This window comes from Triplophysa dalaica, chromosome 4 (genome assembly GCF_015846415.1).
Source record: "Triplophysa dalaica isolate WHDGS20190420 chromosome 4, ASM1584641v1, whole genome shotgun sequence".
Lineage (NCBI taxonomy): Eukaryota > Metazoa > Chordata > Actinopteri > Cypriniformes > Nemacheilidae > Triplophysa > Triplophysa dalaica.
Genome location: NC_079545.1, coordinates 6,312,945 through 6,328,754, shown reverse-complemented (window position 1 = coordinate 6,328,754; position 15,810 = coordinate 6,312,945). Strand labels below are relative to the sequence as shown.

The window sequence follows — 15,810 nt, the reverse complement described above, 5'->3', positions numbered from 1 at the left end:
GTTGACAATTTAATAATAACTGTAATGAGCATATTTTACACCGCAAGTCAAACGTTCAGGACAACTGTACAAAAATGTTTAGCAAATTATGTGCAAATAAGTTTTGTAGATAAAAAAATTACTATAATTTAAAAAATGTTTACATAAAAGACCACATCTTGACAAATACTGCATGTGTATGTGCACAAATGTTTAAATGGATTGTTCAACAGTGTTTCATGCATTCGGATTTCTTTACGCATGATGTAGTATTTCTTTGCTCGATCCACTCCCCCAAGGTGCGCATAGGTCTCTGAAAGTTTTTCAGTTTCATTTCTTTGCGTAAAAACTTTTCTTCGATCTGTAATGGAGAATTCTCTTGGAAAAGCATAGCTACGTGTCAACCAGGGAGAGCGAGAGAAAGAGCACAGCGATCAATGCGCTTCATCCGGGAAGTTCACCTGTGTTTCTTTGTTCACTGCATTTGGGTGATGAATGTAATATAAACGGTGGATCAGCGTGAAACATCGGTTTAAATTTTGGAGCGGTCCCAATGCTAAAAGAGTCTGTGTTTTGTTGGCAATCTGCGCATACGTGCATAAGCTAAACAACACATTGTTATAGTGAATCAACAGATATTTAATTATGTATTGTGTTCTCGTGCTTTAATTCCTCCCCCCTTCAGAAGCTTGCCTGTTTTCGTAAATAATCGCACTGCTGTATCTGTCTTTTTTAGAAGTGATCAAACTAAAGACTTGTACGAAGTATACAATCCTACTCTATAGATTAATATGAGATTGGCAGAAACGGCATGTGTTACCTCCACTTAGCAAAATTTCAAACTTCTTGACACATATTCAATTATGTAGTGAAGTCATTTGACAAAATCATCATTGCAATTAAAGGTGCAGTTTGTAAAAAAACGCCGCTAGAGGGGTGCACGATCAAATCAACCACAATGCAGTAGCTTGATTACGCTGTGCAGGAGCATGGAATGATGAGATATGTTGTCTTCAACTCCACCGCTGATGGCCATCAATCAGACGGGAACGAAAAATCATGTTAGCAGATGAGGTAAAGTTTAATAATTGTTGCAAATAATTTTGGTGCATAAATACACTCACCTAAAGGATTATTAGGAACACCATACTAATACTGTGTTTGACCCCCTTTCGCCTTCAGAACTGCCTTAATTCTACGTGGCATTGATTCAACAAGGTGCTGAAAGCATTCTTTAGAAATGTCGGCCCATATTGATAGGATAGCATCTTGCAATTGATGGAGATTTGTGGGATGCACGAAGCTCCCATTCCACCACATCCCAAAGATGCTCTATTGGGTTGAGATCTGGTGACTGTGGGGGCCATTTTAGTACAGTGAACTCATTGTCATGTTCAAGAAACCAATTTGAAATGATTCGAGCTTTGTCACATGATGCATTATCCTGCTGGAAGTAGCCATGTGAGGATGGGTACATGGTGGTCATAAAGGGATGGACATGGTCAGAAACAATGCTCAGTAAGGCCGTGGCATTTAAACGATGCCCAATTGGCACTAAGGGGCCTAAAGTGTGCCAAGAAAACATCCCCCACACCATTACACTACCACCATAATTGCATTAATGAGAAATTGAACAGGTGTTCCTAATAATCCTTTAGGTGAGTGTAAGTGACTGCTCGAAACAATTTAGTGGGTTGCTAGACGCTAGACACTACTTCAACATTTGTCCACGACTATGTTAAGGCGGTAAAAAAGGGGAACGCTGATATGACGCCATTGACAGGCGACTGCACTGTCACGTGTCGCTGTTTAGAATGCTGATTTTCTCACGATTTACAAGTAGTTGGAAACATTTGAGATATTGCAAGTACTCATCCATAAACCACTTAGCTAGTGTTATATATTTTGATCAGCAAAATTGTTACAAACTGCACCTTTAAAGCTAAACTAAACATATAACATAGCTCTCGGAATACTGGATACCGACTGATCAGTCATTCAGCTGTCAAATATTTCTAAATAATGACGATGTAAATATATAAAGGACTGTTCATTCTGGAAACCGTTTGCCATGTAACTGTGATGGTGTCTCTCCATACATATAAGCTAATTAATTGACAAAAATCATTCAACATTTGATGTCTATTTATTTACTTGTTTGTATGTTGAGTTAGCTGAGCAATAAGCAGAAAAATGTATAAGCAGAATAAAACAGACATTACATCTATTAAGACTGGATGCCACATACCTGCGGATCTGTTTGAGAATGTGGTCCCTCCGGATATATTTGATATTCTCATCGATGATTGACCTGGCACCCTCTTCTTCTGCCAACTGCCTCTCCAACCACTCTACCACCTCCTCATTACTGTCCCACATATATGCCTGAGAGAGACAAAATAAAGATTAATGCATAAAAACAACAACATCAATTTAGATTTGAGCTTGCTCGACACATTCTGCCCAAAAAACTTTTGGAAAATGCTTCTATTAGAAAACCAAGTCACAATGCTGCTCAGCAGCTCTTCATTTAGGCTTAGGCTGATAACATCAGGCTGATCTGAAACAAAGCCGGACTTGTGCTTGTGAAGATTTGTCGAGGCGTTAATGGGCTTCCGTGCTTCCAAAAACCGCAAGCACTTGTAGTCGGCAAGAACATTTAATGCCCCATATTAATCATTTTTAATCCGTTTGCTTTTAATTAAGAAACAGCGTGTTGCACTCCTATCTGCGCGTGCCAGGGTGGAGATTAATTGTAGCTTAAGATAGCTCGCTCTGATTGGAGTAATGTATTAGTGGACCAGACACTGTCTTCCACAGATACTTTAGACTGCCCCGGGGGTTTGGCTCTGCTCCAGGCAGGACCTGTGTGGTGTGATGATTGGTGAAGGCCTTGTCTAGGCTACACGAGCCCGTCATCCATTTCTTCTTTTAACTTATCTCTGGTCCAACACAGACCTCAGAAAGATTTTTACCCTGTGATAGGTGCAGCCGTGAACAAAAATATTCTTTCCAGAAGAAACATAAATCAACAAATGATTCACTTATTAAAGGTAAACTGTAAAAATGTGTTGAAATGGGATGGGATAGAGCAAAAAAGTGCAGATACTTCAGCTTTAAGATAACAAAAACAAAAGAAATTGAGAGGAGGTAGGATATTTTGCCAACGTACTTTCACAGCACCCTCTGCTTCCACAAACCAGCGGCGCAGCATAGCCTGAACCTGTCCGTCGGTTAGCTCGCTGTTAGCACACTGGATTTTCTTCTTCACTGTGTCCTCCAATAGTAACCGTCGCAAACGCCAGTAGAAGAACTGACGAGACGTCTGCCAGTCCAGGATATCCTAAACACACACACAGCTCAACTTATTTCAAAGTTATACTATTCAGAGATAAACTATTTGATGATCAAAATTTTCATTTATGAACTTAAAAATGTTTCACTAAAGATAATAGTGACCAAAAATGGTTGTACATCAGTACTCTCATATGATTCTTTTAAGGTTTGGCCACACCCACCCGTTCTTTATTATTACAATGAGGTGCATCCTGGGATGCTTTATAAACGGTTTTGAAGGTGTTCCTATGTATGCTGGGTACTTGGGAAACTGATCCATTTAAAAACATATAGTTTTTTATATAATTTGTTTTAAATGATGTTAGTTTGAATTTAGTTTATATGTATGCAAGCACATTAGATTTGTGCTTAAAACTATTTTCAAGCATGCTTTTAAGCAGAAGGCTTTTGATCAAGAGGTTTCTAATGAAAGAACCGGTGAACCATTTTTAAACTGTTATGAAAGTCATTTTAAAATTATTTAGCAATACATTTTCACTCATTTTAATGATGCATTAAGAAGCATCAATAATGGTACATTAAGTTGCTCAAGTAGATTAAAATATAGTGTATTTACATATTATACTGAGTTTATATATATACACACACAGTGTATTTTTATGTTTACATCGTTTAATATACATATATAGGTTTTATTGAACACTTTCAGCATCACATAGATGTGAATGGTTTATGGCCCCCGTGTAAACCCATTTAAAGATCTGGCACCCCCTCACCCCTTTACTGTACATCAGTGTTTCTCAAACTTTTTCAGCCCCACCTGTCCCAAATTGCCCCAAAAAAATGGTAAGAAACTTTAGGTCCACTGTCTGTCTTTGTTTTGTCTGCTGGTGCCGAATTTTCAGTTTTCATTTCATTCCATAACACAAACCTATCCATTGCTAACTTATACCCGCTACCGCCTCTCCACATTTAAGTTTTGATTTTATTTATTTTAAGTAACATTAGATCATGAAATTTACATTTCATGCAGTGTGTTTTGTTGCCATGTTTGAAAGTAAGCTTTCCGCCAAGTTGTAAGTCCGAAGGTGAATGAATAACAAAGTTATTGGTTTGTATAAAAGGGAGTCGACGCTGTCTGAGTCTCTAACTGCCGCGTATCTATGTCCCTAGAAAAAGTTCCCGCCTACGTTTTGCTGGGACTGCCACGAAAACTTCACTCTCCTCCCCCAAAACACTGTCGCTCGTTCATGTATAGAACCTGGGTTCTATGTTGTAAAACTAAGTCCGTCTTATTCAAACTACCAAAGGAAGAACTGAGGAAACAATGGTTACAATTCATTTTCAAATATCACAGGAGTAGAACCCCAGGGTTTTACTGTGCACGCGTCATTTCACAGAAGATTGCTTCAATAATCTTGGCACGTTCACTGCAGGATATGTTAAACGACTATCCTTGAAAGACGGGGAAATACCAACCTTATTTGGATCTGTTAGGTCCACCGAATCACAACCTGTAAGTGTGACTATTTATTTTTGTCTGAACTTGAAGAAATATTTGTGTACCTTATGTCTGTATTTAGCTAATGCATATAATGCTTACATGTACCGTTATTTCTGGGGTATTACAGTTTGTTATCTAGCTATGAACTGAATAGAGCTGATTTAAGTGCTCAATCTATTATCTACTATCGTCTTCGGATGTTTCTTCGTTTCTTCGGGCTCAAACTGGTAAGGTGAAATCCCCGCCATCTCTTTCTATACACTGTATATAATATTCAACCATCTTTAAACCGTAATCCAGTAATGATGATAGCCGTTCCATTTGCGACACATGATGAACATGTTTGACCAATCACAGTAGACTCCCATGAATGATAATAGGCGTTCCGTTTGCGGCACATGCTGAACACGTTTAACTAATCACAACAGACTACACCATCTGACCAGTCACATGACACTAGGCTAGCGGATAGGAGGGGATTAGACGGATGAATCGCGGTATGAATCATTTGAAAGTCAGACATTTTATTACTACAAAATAGTGTTTTTAAACCATGTATGTACAAAAACTTGTTGTTGGACACTCCATAAACCAAAGTAGTACATTAAAAATCCAAAAATGCTTTAGTAGATTGAACAGACTGCCCTTAAATATAATTATTGTGTGTAAAAGTGTGTTAAGCATAACCAATGCTTGAATCAGTGTATATTTAGCATACTGGCTTCGGTTCTATACAGAAAATCAACAGACATACTGTTCATTTACCCTCCTGTTCATTGTTTATAATATATTTATCTTCATGTTTTTGTGTGACAGCAAATTGGTTTAGTATAATGGTATGGTACCATGGTATGACCATCTCATACTAGCGCATTCAACAAAAAACCCAACTACTGTATGTATAACTGAATATAGAATGTGAACAGCAGGGCAGACTTGTGTAGAATGCAGTGGGAGTAAATACTCACAGTGATGACTCCCTTCTCCTGCATGCGGCCTGGCGTGTCATGGAGATCGGCAAACTGAATGGCTACCTGATGATATATGGGCAACAGAAACTCTTCTCTTTCTTTCAGTTTGGCCTCCAGCTCCTTACGCTCACTTACACTCAACTCTGGCGTGCCTAAATGCAAACACACACAAACATTAACCAAAACAACACAACCAATAAAGCACAACATATCTCTATGGTTGTCAGTTTCAAAGTCTACCAACAAATTGACATTGAATAATATTTGCTTGGCATTTTATTAGTATACTGGACTTTTATTGGCTCCTTTTTCTTCATTATTAATACAATAGCTATCCATAAAAAAATATCACTTTTTAATCAAACAACATTTTAGTTTTGTAATGCAAGAAACGAATACATTACTGCAATTCTATTTCGCCTACGAAACTACTTTCAGACATTTGAGCATACAGCTTTATATAAAAAGGTATGCTGCAACCAAGGAGCTCTCTAGGATCTCCCATCAGCCCTGTGGCTGTCTTAAAGAGATTGATCGTGTCAGAACCAATCATTCAGTGCGGCCTCCTGCGATACCGCAGGCCACTCTAGTGGCACGGTCCTCTTTAGTGACTGCTGAGGGTGTAATCGATTGAGGGAGGCGTGTAACGGCAGCGGGGTCTGATAGATCTGAAGCCCCTGTGATTGACACGTCTCCTCGGGGAGAACAGACAAAGAGAAAGACGGTTGATGCAATCAGCATCATGTGCAGTAGGTGCTTTAATACAGCCCCTTTACACACCCAATGAGGAGAGAACATTCCGGTGGAGAGTGAGATCTAGGGAAGTCAGCAAACAATTAGAAAACGGAAAAAGATATATGGTGACTACAATTAGTGATGATACAAATGACTTAAAATTAACGAATCCATTCTCAGGGAAATTGGACAATTTGTAAAAAACATTTTCCAAAATTAAATTGTAAAAAATTAAAACTTGTCCAATGGTATGTTTTAATAAACGTATGTTGATAAATTAAAAATACATTTCATCACCTAGTACCATGACTTACTGTGGTTAATATTTGCTTCTAAATCTCAACGACAAAAATAACCTACCCAGTTTCTCTGCCAGTCCCATGTAGGCTGGGTCCACTCGTCTCATGGTCTTCACCAGATCTTTCTTACGAAACTTAATTTCCACTGTTCCCTCAGGCTCCAGAACTCCACCACTGTAGGACACACAATAGATCAAACATCTTTCTTCACTAGTAATGAGAAAATCTCGTAATATGGTAGAGGCCTATCTGTTACACATATTACTATATTATAAAAAAAGTGAAAAATGTGCTTTTTAACATATTAGAAATGTTATATACAGAATATAACATGTATATAAACAATATACTGTATATGCACGTACATACGGTACGTACATATGAATTGTGGACCAAAAAGACACCTTTTTTGCTGTAATCATTGATAATAAACACCATTTTAAAGCAATTTTTACATATTAAAATTATTTAGCGCGCGTTGCCCTATTCTACTTAATACAGATACACATCCTAAATACAGACACAGATTCACATCCTGTTCCTCTTACCGGCTGTCCTTGTCTGCATACATTTCCATGTGGCGCGGATTAATGGTGGGGTCTATCACAACCCATGATCCTCCCCTGAGCTCAGCCTGTGGTGGGATGTAGACCAACACCGGCTGTCTGTACTCTCTCAGTCCATCCACTATATAAGCTCCAAACTTCAGCACCTGATCATACATGTCTGAAGTCACAAGAGTTGAGATGTTAGCAGCTACCATCATAGCTCACCAAAGCAAATGTTCTTGAATCGAAACAGAGTTCACGGTCTAAATTTACGACCTTTCATCCCGCCGGAGAAGCCCCTCCAGTTGGCAAAAACCATGAGTGGAAGACCCTCTCTGTTGAAGTCTTTAATGGCCTGTGCGGTCTTAAAAGCAGAGTCAGGGAACCACACCTGTCCTGCCTGCTGGATAATCTACAAGACACAGAGTACAAATACTAGATTATTATCCTCAGAGAGAACATGTGGGTTAGGAAAACACACTTTCTGTAAACACGTACCTTGGCTTCGGAATCTAGATTAGCAGGATCTGCTGGAATGGATAACTCCACTGATCGAGTTTCTACTGCAACAACTCCAGTTGGTATTCCTCCCAACCTATGATTGACAAGAGACGTTTGTTATTTTTCTTTGCATTCTGACATTCCCAAAATTTCAATGAAAAACAATATTATCATTTTTGAGAGTTGATAATTGGGCGTAATATCAGATTTGTAGTCAGGGCGAAAAGAATTTACAATTACCGTAGTTTTGTAATATCTACTTTATTAAAAAAACAAATAATGACAGTGAAATTCATCTTGAAGCTTGTTTTCTTTGTGTTTTCTATTTTAGGTCAATGAACCATGCTCAATTTCGACTGTATGGAGACGGAAAGAGTTCGTAACCGCTGTGGCTATTAATGCAAAAAAAATACATTTATTATTATCAAGAAAACGATAATGATGGTTTTAAATATCACTCTTATCGGTATATTGAAAAATGCCTATTTGACGATAAATACTTTTTTTACAGCTTAAAAAAAGCCAATATCTATATATCAATATAAAAATAATATCATATAAATAAATATCATATAAAAATATAATTAAAACATAATTCAACATCTCAAGTCCATCCAAAATTGAAATTATGTTTAACTTGAACAGTCCTGTACAGGCAACTACTACATAACAAAACAAAATGTTTTTGTCAATCTATTTTGACCAAACTTTTGAAATAAATGGAGACAGATGTAAAACCAATGTTTCCCAATGGAGCTTTTAGCATGTATTTATCACAGGAGAATCTTTCCTATTGACAAACGCTGCTCTTTAGGCACTGAGGTCAGAGGTCATCCTAAGGTATTTGGGGAGAGAATGACTGGCAATGCTGATAATAAAAAAACTGTACAGTATTCTAACATCACTGTGATTGATGCCTTTTCTATAGAAACGACTTCTGTGGCAAGTGTAGAAAGGGAAGAATCGAAATGAAAACTAAAAAAAGGAAAAATAACATATACACATGACACATGGGTGCTTACCTGGCCCGACCCACGATTACACTCTGTGCCCATGGCTGCATGATTTCCATAAAAGATCCATGATCAAAGAATCCACTCACGTATGCACCCTTAGTGCCTGTGGGGAGAAAAGAAAGATGCCTATATAAGCACCCGATCTTCATCCAAGATATGCTGAGCGGAGACAGAGAATATGCTTACTGCAGAGAGAGGATACCATTTAATTACACTATGAAACTTGTCTTAGCACTAAGACAAAGATCCCTTCTCCTGCCACCCTACAGGCGATATCTCTCTACCTTGCTGTGGCAATTACAGTGATATGTAATCTGTCTCAGCACTAAAAAACATTCCATACATGCCAGTCTTATCTTTGAGAGGAGAGACCAAGAGCTGTGCCTCAAACATAAACCCTCGGATCACAGACATCCATTACTGGATCCTTCCTCATTCCTAACAACACATCCCTCACACAATTAATACACAAAACACAATATATCATCGCAGGAGGCCACAACAACACATACACAAAATGAGGAATGTCATGAGTGGAGTTGAAAACAAATGTTCCTACTTCCATTCAATTTAAGATCTATATCAACTCACATCGGGTTTTTAAAGCAAAATTTGTGGTTAAAACAAAGCACTAAAATAATAAAACTATGTGGGGCCAGGCAAAGGAGAGCCTCAAAACTTAAACTCGGAACCTAGAGAAAACCTGGAAACTTTTACACGAATACGAAAAAAGGGAACGTAGAGAAATTAAATTTGCCATGTCCGAATCGTACCTAAAAGGTGAAGACTTTAAAATCACTTGCTAAGATCACAATTAAACAACATATTATCCATCCATCCATCCATTTTCTACCGCTTATCCGAACTACCTCGGGTCACGGGGAGCCTGCGCCTATCTCAGGAGTCATCGGGCATCAAGGCAGGATACACCCTGGATGGAGTGCCAACCCATCACAGGGCACACACACTCACTCATTACAACATATTATATAAAGAATAAAATATTTACATGAAATGTACCACATGTCTGGCGTTTTAGCACAATTTTGGCTTAAAGAGAGAATGTTTTTAACGATTGATGATTGGGAATTCAGCTGCTAGCTGTTAAACAATAACATTTTTATTAGCATGTATTCAAGCAGAAATTTAAGCAGAAGCTTTTAAGACATATTTCACCCAAAAATCGAATTTCTGTCATCTTTTAATCATCCTCGAGTTGTTCCAAATCTGTTTAAATGTCTGTGTTCTGATGAACACAGAGAAAGATATTTGAAAGAAAGCTTATAACCAAACAGACCTTTCCTCCAAAGTATGAAAAATTACTCTAAATTTTTTTTGTGCTTTAGAGCACAAAAGAAGACATTTTGAAGAATGTAGGAAAGCAAACAGTTCTGGGGCACTTTTGTCTACCATTGTATTTTTTCCTACTTAGTAATCAAATGGAGGGCAAAATCTTTCTGGTTTAAGCATTCTTCCAAATATTGTTCTCCGTGATGACAGATTTTTGGGTGAAGCATTCCTTTAAGTGTTTGGTGTAGCATGCACTTACTCTGACTGGGACGTCCCGCCAGCATCCACCGTGGGTCATAAGGTGCCTTGGTGGGAACAAACTCCACCAGCCGGTCAACGGGATCCTTAGCAGCTAGCATAGGTACGGGACTAGATGTCATCTGAAATAAGGCAATGTGGAAAAAGTATTGTCGGCGTATAAACCTTTTCAGTTACTACATCTTACCAAAAACCTTTCACATACACATCGCATATTTTACAATCAGATCATTCAAGGCTTCCTGCATACCTTTGGCATGTAAGACAGCCACTGGAGTAATGTAAACACTCCCTCAAAGTCATCACACACAGTGGTGTGTGTGATGCCATTATTGTGCATGATTTGTACTCCACCCAGCTGGTTATTGGAGGTATACACCTCGCGACCCAAAACCTGTGGAGAGAATAACAACATAATGACTACACTGCAAAGATTAATGTAGCCTCACAGCCTCAAACAGCATGGACCCCAACCCGTTTTACCACTGGGGAGCTCCAGATGTGCCAAGAAAATATACCCAACATCATTACATCACCACCTGCCAGAACAGATGGATTCGATGTGTTGTGCATCGTCTTTTGCAAACCTCATTGTTTGCAAACTTGAGTTACTGTTGCTTTTTATCAGCTCATAAGTCCTTCTGCCCTCTGCCATTATATTCATTCAGTGAACTGCCACTTCATATTTATGCTTTTTTTATTCCTAGAGATGCTCAATCTTGCACCATCAACCATGCCATTTAACCCAGCGCTCCATCACCCATCTAAAGCATTCGGATTAGTTTGAACTTATAATTAGTTATCTTATATTAGATAACTGTATATATTATTCAGTATAATGATTGGACATGGGAAGGTAACCTTATAGAATCACAAAGCATGTAATGTGTATTTCTGTGTTAATATGAGTGTCAGTGTTTGTGGAGGTCCCAGGACAGTGTATCAATACCATCACACAGGCAGTCAGATCAGTGCTGTGGGCTTAAGAGATTCTGCTCTCAGCTCAATGCTGTCAGCTGCTTGGGAAGAATAACTGTCACTTAGTGCTCAATGAGTGAGAGTAAAGGGTTATTTTTTCCCATCTGGAACTACATCAATATTTGGATTTCTCTTCCCTGTCTCCATTCACATTCCAGTGAGATTCTTCATGCAAAAAAAGGAAAAGAATAAGAGTAGTTTTTTGTGACTTTCCATTTCATTGAGGGCGGGGATTCCCAGTGCAAAGCTGCAGGAATCAGATGTCTGATACTGGTCTGAGTGGGAGTGTAGTACTGGTCTGGTTGCTAGCGTAACTTTGTCTCCCTATACTTCAAGCAGGACTCAGACAGTCCCTGGGACCTAACCTAAATCTGCTAAGATCTGTGCACAATTGTCAGTAACTGAGCAGGTTTCTCTGTCTGTGTGGACAGCAGTGCATGTGCGAGGGATTGACAACACTCAGACCCACAGGGGGCCAACACTTTCACATGAGCATTTGAGCTCACGCTCATTACAGTATGCATGAAAAGGAGAGGAGCAAAATTGAAATTGAAATATACTTGGGCCTTTAGGGATGATCTGTATTGATCTGGGTCTTAAGGGGTCTACTTTTGGCCTCTTAACTGGTATAGTACATATACAGAAACAGTTACAAAGGTCTGCAATACCCTGATATCTGCGCTCATTGTAAATGAGCCAATCGCTGTGTTCAGCATTTTAAGACTTCCGGTTCCATCGCTCCACAGTCTATGGTTTTTTTGAATGGGTTTTTGGTAAATCGCCAAATGGTAAATATTTTCACGTATGACATAAAAGACACCAATTATAACCCGCTTGTGATCTTTTTAAAGCCTTATTGTTTCTTAAAAACGGTGGGGAACCAGCCTGGCACTTACAATACTTCCGGGTAGCCTACAAAAATGTGTCCTCTCTGAGACACTCCATTGGATTGCAGAGTGCATTCACAGTTGGGGATAGATGGGGCGTTGCTTCCGTTAACTTACATATATGCATTACAGCTTCATATTGCATTATAAAGACATATGCAGGTGAATTTACAATAACCTGCTTTGGACTTCTGCAGAGGAGAGAGCGAGAAACAGATAAAGAGAGACAGAGCAAGAGAGACCCGTCTGGTCAGAAGTGCTCATTCTGTCCTCAGAGGAATGATATGAGTGTCCCTCCAGTCTCAGCTCCAGACATCAGCCTATTTCTATGCAAATAACAACTTTACGCTTCTCTTTCTATTATTCCTGCAGGAGCTGCATCATCATGACGGGAGACACACACAGAGAGAGAGAGAGAGAGATGTGCGGGGCTGGGTGGCAATCACTGAGGGGTGAATTATATACACACACGCACGGCTATCACCTTGAGTTACAGACTTAAAGGCGGGACGTCCGAATTCTCAAGCCGTTGTTGATGTTCAAATCACCAAAACAGACACACCCCTACGCCCATCTTTCGCTTTCGTTAGCGCTCGGCTCAACTAATGTCCATCTTGTGCACTGTGCACCTTACTGCTGAAAAATCGGACACCCCGCCTTTACGTAATAATATACAGTTAACTGTAATCAACCCTATTCCACATTCTAACAAAATGCTTTTTATATTTGTTTAATAACTAAAATAATAAAAAGCAAATCATTTTGTTTTTATAAATGAGAATATCCCAAATGTTTGCCATTTTTTTGTTAAGCTCAATTCATACTTTTAAGAATAAACTTGTGCAAAGAATTTGTGAAAAACAAATTGGTGCAGAAATTCCCATGGGGGGAGTTTGTCTGAAAAAATGGTCTGAAAATAACAAGTCAGATGTCTCTTTTTAACTGTCATGAGATGCCTAAACTTCAGACAAAACCCACCTTTACAAGAGCAGAGAGGTCTTGCAACCGTAAAACTTTGTCACCAAAATTACAAAAGCTTCAAAACACACGCTTCAACGCACCACCAACCAAATCACCAGTAAAGAAAGACGGTTGATTTATAAAAGTCATATTGCAATGCAGTTGTGGTAATTGCACGAATTAGGGCTTCATTTATTTAGGTCATAGTTGAGCGCACACAAGGCTTTAGAAGTTCACACTAGCCTGTCACGATTCCTGCCTCGGCCCCATCAAATTACATTATGCAATTATAAAAAGAGGCCAATTAAAATGCCCTTATCAGCAGAGTGAGTAAGTAATTTATGCACATGTGCCACCTTTATTAGCAGCAGCTAAACAATGGAGAAGACCTTTGAAAATAAAAAGAAACATAGAGCTCAGACTATGCAAATTATAAAACTGTTTTGACGTGGCTGTCAGATTCTTTCCGATCAGAAAAGATAACCAATCAGAAGACTCTTTAACATCTGCCACACCTTTACAGCCATTTCTACATTTCAGCAACTGAGCAAACTTAAGGTAGCATTGCATATCATGGCCACAGCAATACATCAGGTGCCAAAAAAAGGGTTCGTTGCCGTGCATTTACTAACCTTATTGAGAGCTCCAGCCCCAGTCAGGATGATGTGCGAGTTCTCCACCTGTATCGTTCTCTGACCGAGTCTCACTAAGTAAGCGCCGATTCCAATAGCCCTGCACGTCACCTGATGATCACCAAAGTCAGATTCTTATAAACAGTATCACATGAATGTTTATGTGTTTCTCTAAACCAATCGCTTAAAAATTAGCATCATGTTTTGCCAAATAACAAGTGGTTTGCAACAAGTGCATCAGTGTACCAGGTTCATGGTGATAATATTATCGTATGCTAGTGATGATTCTCCTGCGATCATGCCGGAACCTCTCAAGTTCTCCACACCCAAGCCCTCCTCTTTACCAATGATGTCAGTGATTTTATACCTGCAAAGAGCGATGAAAGGTCTCTTAGAAGAGAATTTATATTATTTCACGTTTCCTAGTACCATTTCAACACATTCCTCTTCAACATTTGCACTTTTAAGCTTCCCCCCAAATTTTTAAGAATACAAATTATGCTTAAATACATAAAACCTTTTAGAGGGCAAAAAAGGCAACGCGGTTCACAACATATGTTAAAATGTTCTTATTACATCGTTTTTTTCGAAATAAATAAATTGACATGGTACCTAATAAATGAAATGGTTTTATTATGTGACGAGAATATGACTAGACATATTACTTGCCAAAAGTTTTATGAATAATAATAAATTAATATTGTTTTGATGATACTGCTGTTGTCATCAATGTTAAAGCACAAAATGGCTTTACTATGACAAAGTGGGTTTTCATTTTCACTAAAATCACTATAACACTCTTGCTGCTTATTGCTTTAATACATCACAGCCAGATGCCAAGATATACAGAACCAAATATTGTAGATTAATATTTGTAACAGTCTGACATGTTATAAGGTAGTCTTAACTCACCTAGATTCCCCCTCGTCCTCCACATGCTCACAATGCACCGAGTTCAGAGCAGAAACCTTCTTATAGTCTTGAGGTGTGAGGTATAGATACTTAAAGCCCTACAAATCAACAGACAAACATTGTGATTTACACACATCCTGCAAGCAAACACCATTTTAATGATCAGTGATCCTCTCCCCTGGATCCACTCCAAACCTTGTACGGATCTGCTGGGTCCTGCCAGGCGACGTGGAACATGTGTCTGATTTCTTCTGCCAGGCCGATGCGGGCTCCACTGTTGGCAGCGATGTAGATTCGTGGGATGCCACTTTCTCTTGCCATCTCGGAAGCCTCCAGGAACAGAAAGTCTTCCTGGGGCCCAAAGGAGCCTATTTTGTGTGTGATGTCATTGCTGATCACAATAATCTCACGACCGGCCGTGTACTCTGGGGTTCTGATAGTCATCCGCCATGCAACCATGCCAATCTGGATAGACACACACAGACGGAGAAAACTGACTGTTAAAGAACAGTTGACTCTTGTGTTTTTTTTTTAATGGGTGATCCAGATTCAGACACCAATATCTAGAGAACAAGGTGGTCGATATAGTGCTAATGTGCATTTACTTCACACAACATTTTAACAGCAAGGAAGAAATAACTTTTATTAATCCCTTAAGTGGTTGTGGTTATTGACCCATGTTCTAAGATGACCAAATAACAGCGAAGCAGATTATCATTACTGTAAAATTTTCATTTCCTAAACTAAATACAGCTAACCATCCTGATAAAACAACAGTTGAAAAGCAACAGAGTGACCCCTAGTGTACACTAAATGTACTACATGTGCTAATTTGTTTACATGAACTAACCTCATTTCCTCCAGGTAAACGGTTCATCTGTACCAGCTGACCCTGAGAATCCAAAACCAGCTCCGTAAAGGTGAGCAGCTCAGATGGCAGAGGACATTTGGGCAAGTCAGCGTGTGCGTCCATGGACTGCCATAGTTTCCTCAAAGACTTGAGAAAGATAGGCACCATAATTAACCAATCAGCTATGAGCGAT

At 39.0% G+C, this 15,810-nt stretch overlaps 1 protein-coding gene across 6 annotated transcripts in view; it reads right to left on the bottom strand.

Annotated features, from left to right (window-relative positions):
* acaca (acetyl-CoA carboxylase alpha) overlaps positions 1-15,810 on the bottom strand; it is a 38,978-nt gene that overhangs the window by 1,451 nt on the left and 21,717 nt on the right. For all 6 annotated transcript variants that reach the window (XM_056746687.1, XM_056746688.1, XM_056746689.1 and 3 more), the window contains 15 exons: positions 15,618-15,764; positions 14,963-15,232; positions 14,768-14,865; positions 14,102-14,222; positions 13,856-13,966; positions 10,649-10,792; positions 10,400-10,520; positions 8,857-8,953; positions 7,832-7,928; positions 7,610-7,745; positions 7,334-7,511; positions 6,847-6,959; positions 5,749-5,903; positions 3,152-3,322; positions 2,228-2,364 (listed from right to left, as the gene is read on the bottom strand). In XM_056746687.1, the coding sequence (XP_056602665.1) occupies positions 2,228-2,364; positions 3,152-3,322; positions 5,749-5,903; positions 6,847-6,959; positions 7,334-7,511; positions 7,610-7,745; positions 7,832-7,928; positions 8,857-8,953; positions 10,400-10,520; positions 10,649-10,792; positions 13,856-13,966; positions 14,102-14,222; positions 14,768-14,865; positions 14,963-15,232; positions 15,618-15,764 (2,096 nt within the window). The remainder of the gene's footprint in view (positions 1-2,227; positions 2,365-3,151; positions 3,323-5,748; positions 5,904-6,846; positions 6,960-7,333; positions 7,512-7,609; positions 7,746-7,831; positions 7,929-8,856; positions 8,954-10,399; positions 10,521-10,648; positions 10,793-13,855; positions 13,967-14,101; positions 14,223-14,767; positions 14,866-14,962; positions 15,233-15,617; positions 15,765-15,810) is intronic.